Raw genomic sequence first — 15,282 nt, forward strand, 5'->3', positions numbered from 1 at the left:
ATGGGAATCTTGTCGCATGTTTTTTATTTGCACCATTGTATTGAATTTTCTGCCTTGCATTATTGACCTATAAACTTGCACTAAGTGACTACCGGATAGAGAAGGTTCTTCTGAAATATTTAGTTTGAGTTTTGGTCATCTTATTTAATATTTATGTACTTAGTAGCAGTTCAGAGAAGGTTCACTCGGCTGATTCCTGAGATGAGGGGCTTATCTTATGAGGAAAGATTGAGCAGGTTGGGCCTATACGCATTAGTGTTTAGAAGATTGAGAGGTGATCTTATTGAAATGTATAAAATTCTGAGGGCGCTTGACAGGATAGATGCTGAGAGGATGTTTCCCTTCTTGGGGGAATCTAGAACTAGGGGGCACAGTTACAAATTAAGGAGAAACCCATTTAAGATGGAGATGAGGAGGAATTTCTTCTCTCAGAAGGTTGTTAGTATTCAGAATTCTCTACCCCAGAAAACAGTGGAGGCTGGTCATTGAATATATTCAAGGTTGAGTTGGACAGATTTTTGATTAACAAGGGAGTCAAGGGTTATGGGGGAGGCAGACAGCAAAGTGGAGTTAAGGCCACAAACAGATCAGCCATGATCTTATTGAATGGTAGAGCAGGCTTGAGGGGTTGAATGGCCTACTCCTGCTCCTATTTCTTATGTTCTTGTGGTGAGGATGAAAGAAGTGCAGACTTGCAGGTTGATAGGTAAATTGGCCATTATAAATTGTCACTAGTGTAGGTAGGTGGTAGGGAAATATAGGGACAGGTGGGGATGTTTGGTAGGAATATGGGATTAGTGTAGGATTAGTATAAATGGGTAGTTGATGTTCGGCACAGACTCGGTGGGCTGAAGGGCCTGTTTCAGTGCTGTATCTCTAATCTAATCTAATCTAAAGTGAACTTTATCCATTTTTCCAGTAGTTAATGGTGAGTGTTCCCTCACTATAAAACAGCTTGCAGAATCTCAGTTTTTCATACACACCTTCAGGCTCAGCTTATACTTATTAGGTACAGAGATCAATCAGCAACAACATCAAAGTTATTAAGGAATCTGTTGGGTTTGGAGAGCTGATGAATAGCAACAACCAATGGTAAAAAAGTCTCATTGAAAGTGAAGTAGGGTTAAATGTCAGCTATAGATTGGTGACAGCCCAGTTTAATTAAAGAAGGTCCACTGTCTCATGTATGACTTGCACCATTGCCCATTTAAGATTCTTTTTACACAATAGGAGCATATTTTTAAATAAATCATTTAATATATATTAATTTACAAACATGTTTATGTCATTTTAATGTAGATTGTTACAAAATAGAAGCTACTTAAATGCTGCCTGTTATGTTGAAAGTCATTGCTCAATTCGGGCGGCACAGTGGCGCAGTGGTTAGCACCGCAGCCTCACAGCTCCAGCGACCCCGGTTCAATTCTGGGTACTGCCTGTGTGGAGTTTGCAAGTTCTCCCTGTGTCTGCGTGGGTTTCTTCCGGGTGCTCCGGTTTCCTCCCACATGCCAAAAGACTTGCAGGTTGATAGGTTAATTGGTCATTATAAATTGCCCCTAGTATAGGTAGGTGGTAGGGAAATATAGGGACAGGTGGGGATGTGGTAAGAATATGGAATTAGAGTAGGATTAGTATAACTGGGTGGTTGATGGTCGGCACAGACTTGGTGGGCCGAAGGGCCTGTTTCAGTGCTGTATCACTAAACTAAAACTAAACAATTTGAAAATCCACTCAGAGAATGCATCGATATATTATTTTTCTAATAATTGTGTATTTAAACACTTCCTGTCAACATTTCTGTTGGCACAATTTTTGGTCTTGCTTTTATGTTAATGTTTGGGTTTCTCCAGGAGCCCTCAGCTCCAGACCTCATTACAGCTTGATCCAAACCTGCACAAAAGAGCTGAGGTGAGAGTGATTGCCTTCGACATCAAGGCAACATTTGACCGAGTGTGGCATCAAGGAGCCCCAGCAAAATTGAAGTAAATGGGATTCAGGGGGGAAAATTCCCACTGGATGGAGTCATATCTAGCACAAAAGCAATTGTTATGCTTGTTGGAGGCCAAACGTCTAATCTCCAGGACATTGCTGCAGGGGTTCCTCAGGGTAGTGCCCTAGGCCCAACTATCTTCAGTTGCTTCATCAATGGCCTTCCCTCCATCATAAGGTCAGAAGTGGAGATGTTCGCTGACAATTGCACAGTGTTCAGTAACATTTCAGACTCCTCAGCTACTGAAGCAGTCCATACCTGCTTACAGCAAGACCAGGCTTGGGCTGATAAGTGGCAAGTAACATTCAAGCCACACAAGTGCCAGGCAATGATCATCTCCGACAAGAGAGAATCTAAGCATCTCCCCTTGATGTTCAGTGGCATTACCATCACTGAATCCTACACCACCAACATCCTGGGGTTTCCCATTGACCAGAAACTTAACTGGACTAGCCATATATATACTGTGGCTACAACAGCAGATGAGAGACTGGGAATTTTGTGGCAAGTAACTCACCTCCTGACTCCCCAAAGTCTGTCCATCATCTACAAAGCACAAGTCAGGAGTGTCTCCACTTGTCTGAATGGGTGCAGCTCCAACACACTCAAGAAGCTAGACACCATCCTGGACTAAGCAGCCTGCTTGATTGGTACCCCATCCACCAACTTAAACATTCACTCTCTCCACCAACAGTGCACAGTGGCAGCAGTGCTTACCATCTACAAGATGCATTGCAGCAACCTCCAGCGACAGCACCTTCCAAACCCATGACCTCTACCACTTAGAACAAGGACGGTAGACGCATGGGAACACCACCACCTGCAAGTTCCCCTCCAAGCCACACACCAACCTAACTTGGAACTTTATCATCGTTCCTTCATTGTCGCTGGGTCAAAAACCTGGAACTCCCTTACCTACACCACGTGGACTGCAGCCATTCAAGGAGATGGCTCAACTCCACCTTCTCAAGGCCAATTAAGGATGGGCAACAAATGCTGGTCTTGCCAGTGACACTCGCGTCCCATGAACAAGTAAAAAAAATTGAAATAAAAAAAAATGAAACTACCCAAGTAAATATTTAGAATGGAAATGCTGTATGTAAACAGTTGCCTATAACAATGTCATTGCAGACTCTGACCAGTAGGTAGCACTGTGAAGTAAGTTTCTGAAATCTCTCTTCCCAACTCAATCACCATATTCTGTCTTCAAAGATATATATTCATCAACTAACCATGGGCAATGCCAGGGGCGATTTATTAGTAATAATAAAACAAAACTGGCCATTTGATCCAATGCTGCCTCTCTCACGAATGGCTCAGGGAACTAGTGTGGATTTGAGACATTTTTGCACCATGTTTCCTTGTATTCTGAAGACACCCAACGGTAAAATGTTATCCTTCTCATCTGGTGGTTGAATCTGGAGAGAATGTGCAGCTGTCAGTAAGCATGGTGTTGCGGTGCTGTAAAATGCTGTACTGTTGCTATATAGCAGATACGTATCAGGATTAAGGCAAGGACAACTAGACTCACATCATGGTGTGAGACTGTGCTGAAATTCATTGCATAGACTGACACGACCATGGCTGGAATTATTTTTGGAATCCAAGCTATTAAACTGTGTAATCTGTACTTTCAGATCCGTGCCTCTGACAATGGGAGTCCCCAAAAATCAGCGACTGTTCGTCTACACATTGAATGGATTCAGAAACCTTCACCATCCACTGAGCCTCTGGCTTTTGATGAGCCTCACTTTAACTTTGCCGTCATGGAGACAGACCCAGTGAATCATATGGTTGGGGTGACCAGTACAGAACTCACTAAGAGCTGGTTATGGTTTGATATTATTGGTAAGTCAATAATAAACTTGCAGAAGTGTAAATGTTCTTTAGGTTGTTTAGAATTCTTTGTTGCCTCATATTGCTTGTATTTGAAATTGTTCATAGTTGAACCTACTCATCTTTCTGTTAAATGCTGGCATAGGACAACAGGGGAGACAGTGATGTAGTGGTAATGTTACTGAGCTAGTAATCCAGATTTCCAGCATCCGCAGTATTTTGCTTTTATTTTAGTAATCCAGAGGCCCACTCTAATGTCCTGGAGAAACGGGTTCAAATCCCACCATGGCAGCTGGTGGAATTTAAATTCAATTAATTAATAGAAATCTGGAATTGAAAGCTAGTTGCAATAATTGTGCCATGAAACTGGCATCAGTTGTCTTCTTGTTTAAAAACCCATCTTCACTAATGTCCTTCAGGGAATGAAATCTGCCATCCTTACCTGGTCTGGCCTACATGTGACTTCAAGCCCATAGCATTGTGGATAACTCTTAACTGCCCTCTGAAATGGCCTAATAAGCCACTCAGTTGTCAAGGGCAAGTAGGGATGGGCAACAAATGCTGGCCTTGCCAGCAATGCCCGTATCCCGTGAAAGAATAAAGCAAAATTAATTATGTAGTTTCACTCGAAGCGGCTACAATTAGATTTAGTTTATATTACACAGAGCTGCTTCAAAAAGAAAGAAATTGCATTTATATGACACTTTTATGACCTCAGGAAGTCTCAAAATGCTTTGCAGCCAATAAGGTATTTTGAAGTGTTGTCACTGTTTAAAATGCAGGAAACACAGCAGCCAATTTGTGCACAGCAAGATCCCATGAAAAGCAAAGAGATAATGATTGATGATGTTGGTTGAGGGATAAACGTTGGCCAGAATACTGGTATGGTGTAACCCCTGGCTTAGTTGGTAGCACTCTTGCCTCTGAGTCAGAAGGTGTGGGCTTAAATCCCACACCAGGATTTGAGCACAAAAAGCTGTGGAACTGCTACACTGTTGGAGGTACCTTTTTTTCGCATGAGTTGCCAAACCGAGGCCCCACTTCCCTCTCGGGTGAAGATAAAAGATCCCCTGGCATTTTTTTCAAAGAAGAGCAGGGGAGTTATCTTTGGTGTCCTGGCTAATCAACATCACAAAAATAGATTAGCTGGTCATTACCACATTGCTCTTTGTGGGAGCTTGCTGTGCTCAAATTGACTGCTGAGTTTCCTACATTACAACAGTGACTACACTTCAAAAGTACTTCATTGGCTATAAAGCACTTTAGGACATCCTGTGTCTATGAAGTGCCCAATATAAATACAAGTCTTTCTAAGTATTATCCAAGACACCAAGGAGAACTCATCTGCTCTTCATCAAAATAGTACTATTGCATCAATAATGTCCACCTGAGAGGACAATCAGGGCCTTGGTTCAACAATTCATCAGAAAGATAACAGCACTAACTGTACAGTACTCCTTCAGCACTGCATTGAAGTGGCAGCTTAGATTATGTGCTCAAGTCTTTGGCGTGAAACCTGTACCATCTGCCCAAGACAAGAGTGAATCATAGAATAGTGTAGCACAGAATGAGATCATTTGGACCACTGTGCCTCTGCCAGTTCTTTGAAAGAGCTAACCAACTAGCCCCTAGAGGACTTCAGCTCCAGGGCATCACCGCAGGAGTTCCTCAGGGTAGTGTCCTAGACCCAACCATCATCAGCCGCTTCATCATTGACCTTCCTTCAATCATAAGGTCAGAAGTGGGGATGTTCGCTGATGATTGCACAATGTTCAGCACCATTTGCGACTCCTCAGATACTGAAGTAGTCCATGTAGAAATGCAACAAGACCTAGACAATATCCAGGCTTGGGCTGATAAGTGGCAAGTAACATTCGCACCACACAAGTGCCAGGCAATGACCATCTCCAACAAGAGAGAATCTAACCATCTCCCCTTAACATTCTTTGGCATTACCATCGCTGAATCCCTCACTATCAACATCCAGGGGGTTACCATTAATCAGAAACTGAACTGGACTAGCCATGTAAATACCGTGGCTACAAGAGCAAGTCAGAGGCTAGGAATCCTGTGGTGAATAACTCACCTCCTGACTCCCCAAAACCTGTCCGCCAGCTACAAGGCACGAGTCAGGAGTGTGATGGAATACTCTTCACTTGCCTGGATGGGTGCAGCTCCAACAACACTCAAGAAGCTTGACATCATCCGGGACAAAGCAGCCCGCTTGATTGTCAACCCATCCACAAAACATCCACTCGCTCCACCACCGATGCACAGTGGCAGCAGTGTGTACCATCTACAAGATGCACTGCAGCAACTCATCAAGGCTCCTTAGAGCTTTAGACCTTCCAAACCTGCAACCTCTACCACCTCGAAGGACAAGGGCAGCAGATGCATGGGAGCACCATCAACTGCATGTTCCCCTCCTAGCCACACACCATCCTGACTTGGAACTATATCGCTGTTTCTTCACTGTCGCTGGGTCAAAATTCTGGAACTCCCTTCCTAACAGCACTGTGGGTGTACCTACCTCACATGGACTGCAGCGATTCAAAAAGGCAGCTCACCACCACCTTGTCAAGGGCAATTAGGGATGGGCAATAAATGCTGGCCTAGTCAATGACACCCACATCACATGAATGAAAAATAATTCCCCTCCTATTTCTCCACAGTCCTGAAATTTTTCCCCTTCAAGTCTATATCTAATTCCCTTTTTAAGGTTACGACAAAATCTGCTTCCATCACCCTTTCAGGCAGTGCATTCTGGATCATAACAACTTCTTGGGTAAATTAATGTCTCCTTATCTGGCTCTTTTGTCCGTTCCTTAAATCTGTGTCATCTGGTTACCGACCCTCCTGCCAGCAGGAACAGTTTCCCCTTATTTGCTCAATCAAAACCCTTTCATTATTTTGAACACACAGTGCTACTACTAACTGAATAGGGACCGGCAATATATGTTGGCCTTGCCAGCGACATCCACATCCGATGAACGAATAAAAATAGTTCTCCAGTTTGATCTGTAAATTTTGATATTGGGTTACTTATTCCTAAATCCAGATCAATAATGTAAATTATGAATAACAGTGATCCCAACACTCATCCTTGTGGAGGTATTTGCACTGCTTTCCTCTAATCTGAATAACTATGCTTTACCCGTACTCAGTTTTCTATGTAAAAGCCAATTTGCCAAGCATTCAGCTATTTGTAGAATCATAGAAAGTTGTCCCCTGACTCCACAAGGCATAATCTTTGTTATAAACCTACCATGTGGTACCTTATTGAAAGGTCTTTTGAAAGTAGGAACATGAAAGTTGCTTCTTTCAGATATCTTGCACCTGCAGATAAACATCCTCCACTTTACAATCGATTGAAACCCACCTGTTGTGTTCAGGCAACCGTTTGTGCTGTTTGTTTGTGGTTGTTGTGAAGTTCTTCAGTCATGTTTCTTTTCTGAATTGAATAAAATTTAATTACAGTTGTGCTGAGATTTAAATGTTTCTTATGCAACTCATTTATTTATAGCATGCCAGCTATGAACATCCAGTCCAGGTGATGACAGATTATGAATGCTGAAGGTAGATTAGATCTGTGTGAGTGCTCTCTGAGCATGGCCTCAGAGACTATTTGCACCTCAGTTAATTCTGAATGGCAGAGGGTCGGGTAATACCCACGGTGCGATGTGTCCTCTGATTGTCATGGTTACAGACCACGCTGCTCATCTCTACACCATAAGTTGCGCTGCTTTGCACCAATGGGAAAACACTTGTATCTTTTGATGGTCTGGAGAGGTATTTGCACAAGCGTTTCCTGGGGTTATCACAAAGGGGCTGAAATACCAAAAGAGTGGCAATTATGTTGCGTTATATAAAGCTCTGGTTCGACCCCATTTAGAGTACTGTTCAATCCTGGGCACCGCACTTCAGGAATATATTGGCCCTGGAGGAGGTGCAGTGCAGATTCACCAGAATGATAGCAGGGCTAAAAGAGTTAAATTATGAGGCTAGGTTGCCAAGTCTGGGCTTGTATTCACCTTGAGTATGGAAGATTGAAATCATTTAAGTGAGATGTTTAAGTTGATTAAAGGATTTGATAGGGTAAATAGAAACTATTTCTTCTGGTGGGGGAGTCAGGTACAAGGGGTGTAACCTTAAATATAGAGCTAGGCCATTTATGGGTGATTTCAGGAAGCACTTCATCACACAAACAATTGTGGAAGTTTGAAACTTTCTCAAAAATCTGTTGAGGCTAGGAGTCAATTGAAAATTTCAAGACAGAGATCGATAGATTTTGTTAGGCAAGGGTACCAAGACAGGTCGATGGAGTTAAGAACAAAGAACAAAGAACAGTACAGCTCAGGAACAGGCCATTCGGCCCTCCAAGCCTGCGCCGATCTTGATGCCTGCCTAAACTAAAACCTTCTTAAGATACGGGTCAGCCATGATCTAAGTGAATGGCGGAACAGGCATGTGTCGCTTAAGTTCCTAAGTTTCTGGGTCAGCTCATTTACATATATATTGGAGGAGATTTGGTGAAAATTCAGTTAAAAGGACAGTTGCAGTTGGACAGTCGAGCATACTGGGGCAATCATGTAGGGGCAACGAGGGCTGATTTGTTGTCATATTGAAGGATGAGTGGCAGAATAAGGGAATATCCCTTTATTTGAAAGTGGGAGAGAGGTAGATAAGGTTCTGGTGTCAAAAGTGAAGACTTGAATGATGAAATGTGCTTTGAGGCCCCTGGGAGCAACCACGAAGGATTCTTCCTGAGTTAAGGTGATCATGATGCTCTCAGAGTGCAACAGATTCAGACCATCTTGCTAGTATTGTCAAACTACAGCCTTTTTTATATGGTGAAGTTGTAAAGGGCACAGCAGGCTACAAATATGAGTGACATGATCTGGTGCATATTGGAGCTCCCCTTCCAATATGTCAAGGCAGCGAAAGTGTTTAAGACCCAGGTGTTCCTCTTGCTGACCATTCTGGTAGTGCTCTTCTTTTTCAAATCCTTCCCTGCACTGCCCTAGCAATGCTGTATGCCAAGATATGCAGCTTGGCACCTAGCTTTGCCAAGGGCATAAATTAGTAAAAATGTTGTATAAAGCATTTTGCTCATTCATGTGTTGTAAAAAGCGTACCAATTTGCGGGCAGGCATATTAAGGACCCACCCCTGAGAGTTGCAGGGATTTCCGCAGGATTCGCAAAGGGAGAGCCTCCTGATCATCCATTGCCGGTTTCAAATTCCAGCCCTTTCCTGCTGCCAGTGTGCCCAAAAACTGTGGCCATTCCACCAGAGATTTCAGGGCCTTGGTGAACAAAGTGACTTCCTCACTTTTCTCGGTCCAGTCTTCTCCTGTCATCCCTTGGAAGCAAGTTAAGATGATTGACAAAAAATCCAGGGCGGAAATTCTTTTATGCAGCAAGTTGTTACAATCTGGAATGCCTTGCCAGAAAGAGTGGTAGAAGCAGATTTAGTAGAAGCTTTCACAAGGGAATTGGATATGTACTTGAAAAGGAATGATTTGCAAGACTATGGCGAAAGAGGAGGGGACTGGGGCCAATTGGATAGCTCTTTCAAAGAGCTGACACAGACACGATAGGCCAAATGCCATCCTTCTGTGCTGTATGATTCCATGATTCTCAACACTGATTTACGATGGCATGCAGCTGTCATTCTCCACATGACAGCCTACGAAATTGGGCATTGGCTATCAGCGTCAACATTGTAAGAGAGTGCATCAAAGGCAGGTCTGATCTTGTCCTCACTAAACAACCGCTAATGCACACTTTCCAGCAGAGGTTACAGAATATCAATCAGGAGCGGGAGCCCTGGCTGACATTTGCTGTTTCCTAATCCGGCATGCTGAAGCCAAGTTGCAGCATCTCCGCATGAACAGGAGAGTGAACCTGGAGCCTTCCTACTTTGTACAATCCGGTTCCAACTGAGCAACACATTTAGCAAATTAGTCAGCAGAGGCACAACAGGCTCTTTCTATCTACTCAGTGTCTAATGAATGTGGCTCTGTGTTGGTGAAGATGCTTCAGGCATTGAAGAGACAGAGGCATGAATTGTGTACAAGATGAAAAACGAGCAGTGATGTATCCGTTCAGTGTACAGAAATGAAAATGTATGATAGAAGAGTATTTGCTGTGAGCCTAGAGTACATCATTATTTCCTCTCAATGTCATTCAATTCATGGTGTTGCCATCTGGGATCTGTCAGAAGCTCCATTCCCACTGGGTAATCCATCTGCTTATCACACCGTGCATTCCTTCACTTGGCCATTAATGTAATAAGTCCCTGTTGCTTGGAGATTCCATTAGCTTTCATTGTATTATGTCATTAACTAAACACACAACAGCCTTTTCTTTGGTGTCTGTTGGAAAAAAATGTTATTTTTCACAGTTGTTACGACCAGGTGAGAAAGGAGTCTGGGGTCTTTTACTGTCTTCACCTGGTCTTATTGTAACAGGGTTTGATTTTCAAACACACTATTTTTAGCTCCCCCTTGGTGAATCCTTGTTCACCACTTTCCAATTATAAGGCAAAGGAATGAGCATAAACAGGCTTTCTTAGGTTCAAAGAAGAAAAGTGAAATTTATGAAACCTTAAACTTAAATTCTGATTCAGTTAACGCCTATGGATACACGCCGCGCCCCACACTAACACGCATACACAATACGCACATGCAAATAGAGACAGAAAAGTGCAGGAGAAAAATAAAGTAGAGAGGTTTGAGGCAATATCAGAAGAGTTTCTTGTTTACTGTGCTTCGAGCTAACTGTACCCCTTTTATAAGTAGTCTTGCTTTTCATTATGGCCCAGTATTCTTCTTAAACCTTGTTTGCTGTAGGAAACGTTTCTGTCTTGGGGTTTATGTGTCTTCAATGGGTCTTCAGTTCCATGAGAAAGAGACGGGAGCAGATAGGAGAGAGGTGTTCTCAGTCCAGGAGAAAAGAGCTTTCTGAGATCCAAAGCTCTGTAACAAGTTCAAATTCAAAAAACTCTAACAGTCCATTAGTCATGTGACTAAACTGACCACATCTGTTTGTACATTCGGCCATCTTAGCAATTAACCTGGAATACTAGCCTCTCCACCTTCAACGTCTAGTAATCAGAAGTCCATTGTGGATTAAATTGGAGCAGTGAGTGACCCCTTTGTCTGTTCCAAGTACTGTCTGTTACTATGCAAATGTCTTTCCAGTCAGGGGCTTGGCAACCCCCTTGTAATAGACCTTCTTTTCTTCCCAGCAGCAATTTTAAGTTTTAATGTTCATGTGGCAAAATAATGTGTGCCTCATTTTTGGCAGGTGGGGACCTGCATGACACAGTGTTCCAAATGAGAATAATATTTTTATGAAAGTGTTTAACACAATGTTACTGGCTGTGTTATTTTAGAGGGAGCGTACACAGTATATAGCCATTTCTATGGTACTGCTGTTAAGATCAAACAACAATCTAAATAACACTGATTTGTGGATAAATAATGTAGGAAGGATAAATTCCTGTCATTTCTGTTAAATACAGGGCATTTCAACTGAGAATTCTATTTGCATTTCAGAGGAACTGACTAGATTCAGTGAAATAATAATGCAAGTTTGCGAGACACTTTCGTTAGATAATCTATGCTTTGATGTATTTAAACAAACAAGAACATTTGTAGGAATCAAAACACTGAACTTTGAGGAACCATTCTGCATTAACAAGGTCCTACAAGCGCAACAAGATGAATGACTGGTCATCTGTTTTCTGCATATGAAGAATGAAAGACTTGCATTTATGTAGTGCTTTTCACGGCCACAGGATGTCTCAAAGTGCTTTATAGCCAAGGAATTTGGCTATAAATACATAAATAGGATGGGAATAGAGGGATACGGTCCCCGGAAGTGCAGAAGGTTTTAGTTTAGGCAGGCATCAAGATCGGCGCAGGCTTGGAGGGCCGATGGCCTGTTCCTGTGCTGTACTGTTCTTTGTTCTTTGAAGTACTTTTGCCACTGTAGTAATGTAGGAAACATGGCAGCCAATTTACGCTTAGAAAATATCCACAAACAGCAATATGATAATGACCAGATAATTTTTTGAGATGTTGAATTGAGGGATAAATATTGGCCAGGACGTCAGGGATAACTCCCCTGCTCTTCTTCAAATAGTGCCATGGGATCTTTTATATCCACCCAAGCACGCAGAAGGGCCTTGATTTAACACCTTATCCAAAAGACAGTTCTCCAGCTGTGCAGCAGTGCACTGGAGTGTCAGCCTTGATTTTTGTGCTCAAGGCCTGGAGTGGAACTTGAATCCAGAGGCAAGAGTACTACCCACTGAGCCACCATTGACACATCATAAAGCCTCCTTTAACTCCCACCAGAACATGCTGATGTACCTTGGCTTAACATTTCATGTGGTTAGAAAAAGCCCACTACAGTACAAATGGTACTTAGTCCATTGGAAAGCACACGCCCAATATACAAAATGGCGTTTACTTGTTCTGCACTTTATGCTCTGAAAATGCAATATATTGTTGAGAGGTTTCCTTGTTTGACATTGGATCTGGGGTAAATATCTTTCAGGCTGATATTCTCATCTCTTCTTACTCTCTATCAGGTGGGAATGACAATGAGGAGTTTGAAATTGAGAAGAACAGTGGCACCATCACCATTGCCAAACGGTTAAATGCCAGTCGAACATCAAATTACAACTTGACAGTGCAAATGACGAATGGAACAAATGCTGTCACAACTCAGGTATAAGAGTTAAATAAATATCAATGCCAGCGTTGTGCACTATTTATTTCATAGTTGAGTCCTAATGAGCTTCGTGTGCCAGTAACGCATAGACTAATGCCAGCCCCTCCTGGAGCCATTCCATGGCTCTTTGTTGGAGATTGTTGCAGTGCTAATTTATTGGGGTCAGGAACACAGCTGCACGGGTTCCCTGCTTGGAAGGAGTTGCATTTAACTTGGCCTCACCCTGCTGTGGCAAGGTAGTTTAAATAAGCCCATCCTGAGGTGAATTAGCAGCTCATTATTGAGAGAGGTTTCTGTAGATTGGGAGCTGCTTATAAATGGCTGTTAATTTTAGGGAGAGGTCGGGTTACACAAGGTCAGAAAACCAACAGCAAGTGGCTGGCGTTATTACTTAACACTTTAAACTTTGATATCTGTAGTTTAAGTGTGAGGAAGGCACTATACATAACACTTTTTTAAATAGATAAGTAGATAAAATAAATTTGCTAAACATAAGTGAAAAATGCGTCACAGAGATGGCACCATAAAACACTGCACAAATGATTTAGTGATACGAATTCCCATCAGGTTCTTCACTCAAATTATAGCAGGTACAATAAAGGCAGAAAGTACAGAAATTTGCATTTCTATGTTAATTGCCATTTGTGATGCTACATTCATTATCAAATGTTCCAATCTGAGTCTGGGGAAGCCACATTATGAAAGTGTGCAAGATCATTTTCTTGTGCAGCCCTGAACAAACCTGTTTTATTATATATTCTAAACTGTTTCCTTTGCATCTGGCTTGAGTGTGAATTTGGACTTTGCTCATCTGTATGATTCAGTACCATACCGGGCATTGCAGTCATCCATTGATGACCTTAGTCCTAATCTTTTTTTGATCAGTTCTGTTAAGATCATCGTGTCACTTGAAAACTGGGTAATGGACCCCCATAATGGGTAGATGCACTCATGTGCTGTGGTCCTGGAACATGCAGACCAGGAGGATCCCATATTTAATGCTTCCTCTGTGCCTGAGAAGGATGGGGTTGTAGGTGGGAGGGGGTTTGGAGCTACAATTATTCCCAGGTAAATAAGGGGGTGGGGGGGTGCTGCAGAAATGAGACAGGTATTCCTCCTGGTTACAATTCAGTGATCTCTGCTGTAAGGTACACATTTGTGACATCAGTAAAGGATAAGATAGGCAATGAATGGCCCTCCCGCACCAGTTGATTCTCACTGTCTATGTTGAAAGATGGAGAATGAAACTTGAGCAGTGTATCGAAAGCCTGGTGGCACCTGAGTGGCTATACTTCAGCATGAGTCCCTGGTTCAGAATAGGAGGGGAGAAAATGTAACAGTAACGTAGAATATACCGCAGAGAAACTTGCCATTTAGCCCAACCAGTCCATGCTGGCATTTATGCTCCACTCGAACCTCCTCCTATCCTTCCTCATAAAACCCTATCAGTATAACCCTCTATTTCCTTCTCCCTCATATGCTCATGTGGTTCCCCTTAAATTGATTGGTATCATCTTTACTGCCCTAGTTATCTGAAACAGTGGGGAAGGGTTCATGTGAGGGAAATATAGAAAGTTAACTAGAAAGGACAAGGCAATAGTGCAGGGTAGCGGTTATGGGTAATGATAACTAGAGTGTGACAGGCAGGGACAGAGCATACAAACGTAACAGTACACCAGAAAATAGGGTCAGACTAGGAGAAAATGGTAAAAGTGGTAAAAGGACAGAATTAAAGGCTCTTTATCTGAATGCACGCAGCATTCGTAACTAGACGGTTGAATTGATAGCACCAATAGAAATAAATGGGTATGATATGATAGCCATAACAGAGACGTGGTTGCTGAGTGACCAAGGCTGAGAACTGAATATTCAAGGGTATTTGACATTTCAGAAAGATCGGAAGAAAGGAAAGGAGGTGGGGATCTCTGTTTATAAAGGATGAGATCAGTACAGTAGTGAGAAATGATCTTGGCTCAGAAGATCAAGATGTAGCATCAGTTTGGGTGGAGATAAGAAATAGTATGGGAAAGAAGTCGCTGATGGAAGTAGTTTTTAGGCCACCTAATAGTAGCCACTCTGTTGGACGGAATATAAATCAAGAAATGGGGCCTTGTAAGAAAGGTACTACAATAATCGTGGGCAATTTTAATCTGCATACCAATCGGACTAATCAAATTGGCAAAGGTAGCCTTGAGGATGAGTTCATAGAATGTATTAGGGACAGTTTCTTTGAATAATATATTCTGGAACCAATGAGGGAACAGGCTATTTTAGCCCTGGTAATGTGTAATGAGACAGGATTAGTGAATGATCTCATAGTAAAGGATCCTCTAGGCAAGACTGCTCATAACATGATGGAATTTCACATTCAGTTTGAGGGTGAGAAACCTGAGTCTGAAACTAGTCTTAAAACTTAAATAAAGGCAATTAGAAAGGTATGAAGAGAATTTGCTACAGTGGACTGGGAAAATAGATTAAAAGATAAGACAATAAGGTGTACAAAATTATGAGGGGCATTGATAGGTTAGATAGGAAGAAACTTTTTCCCTTAGCGGAGGGGTCAAGAACCAAGGGGCATAGATTTAGGGTAAGGGGCAGGAGGTTTAGGGGGGATTTGTGGAAAAAACTTTTCACCCAGAGGGTGGTTGGAATCTGGAACGCACTGCCTGAAGAGGTGGTGGAGGCAGGGATCCTCACAACATTTAAGAAGTAT

General features: G+C 42.4%; 1 protein-coding gene across 1 annotated transcript in view; it reads left to right on the forward strand.

The window, feature by feature from the left end:
- The window catches only part of fat2 (FAT atypical cadherin 2), a 102,297-nt gene that overhangs the window by 38,497 nt on the left and 48,518 nt on the right, over positions 1-15,282 (forward strand). The window contains exons 5-6 of the mRNA XM_068043037.1: positions 3,628-3,838; positions 12,427-12,566. Coding sequence (XP_067899138.1) covers positions 3,628-3,838; positions 12,427-12,566 — 351 coding nt within the window. The remainder of the gene's footprint in view (positions 1-3,627; positions 3,839-12,426; positions 12,567-15,282) is intronic.

The sequence above is a fragment of the Heterodontus francisci genome, chromosome 12 (genome assembly GCF_036365525.1).
Source record: "Heterodontus francisci isolate sHetFra1 chromosome 12, sHetFra1.hap1, whole genome shotgun sequence".
Classification (NCBI taxonomy): Eukaryota; Metazoa; Chordata; class Chondrichthyes; order Heterodontiformes; family Heterodontidae; genus Heterodontus; species Heterodontus francisci.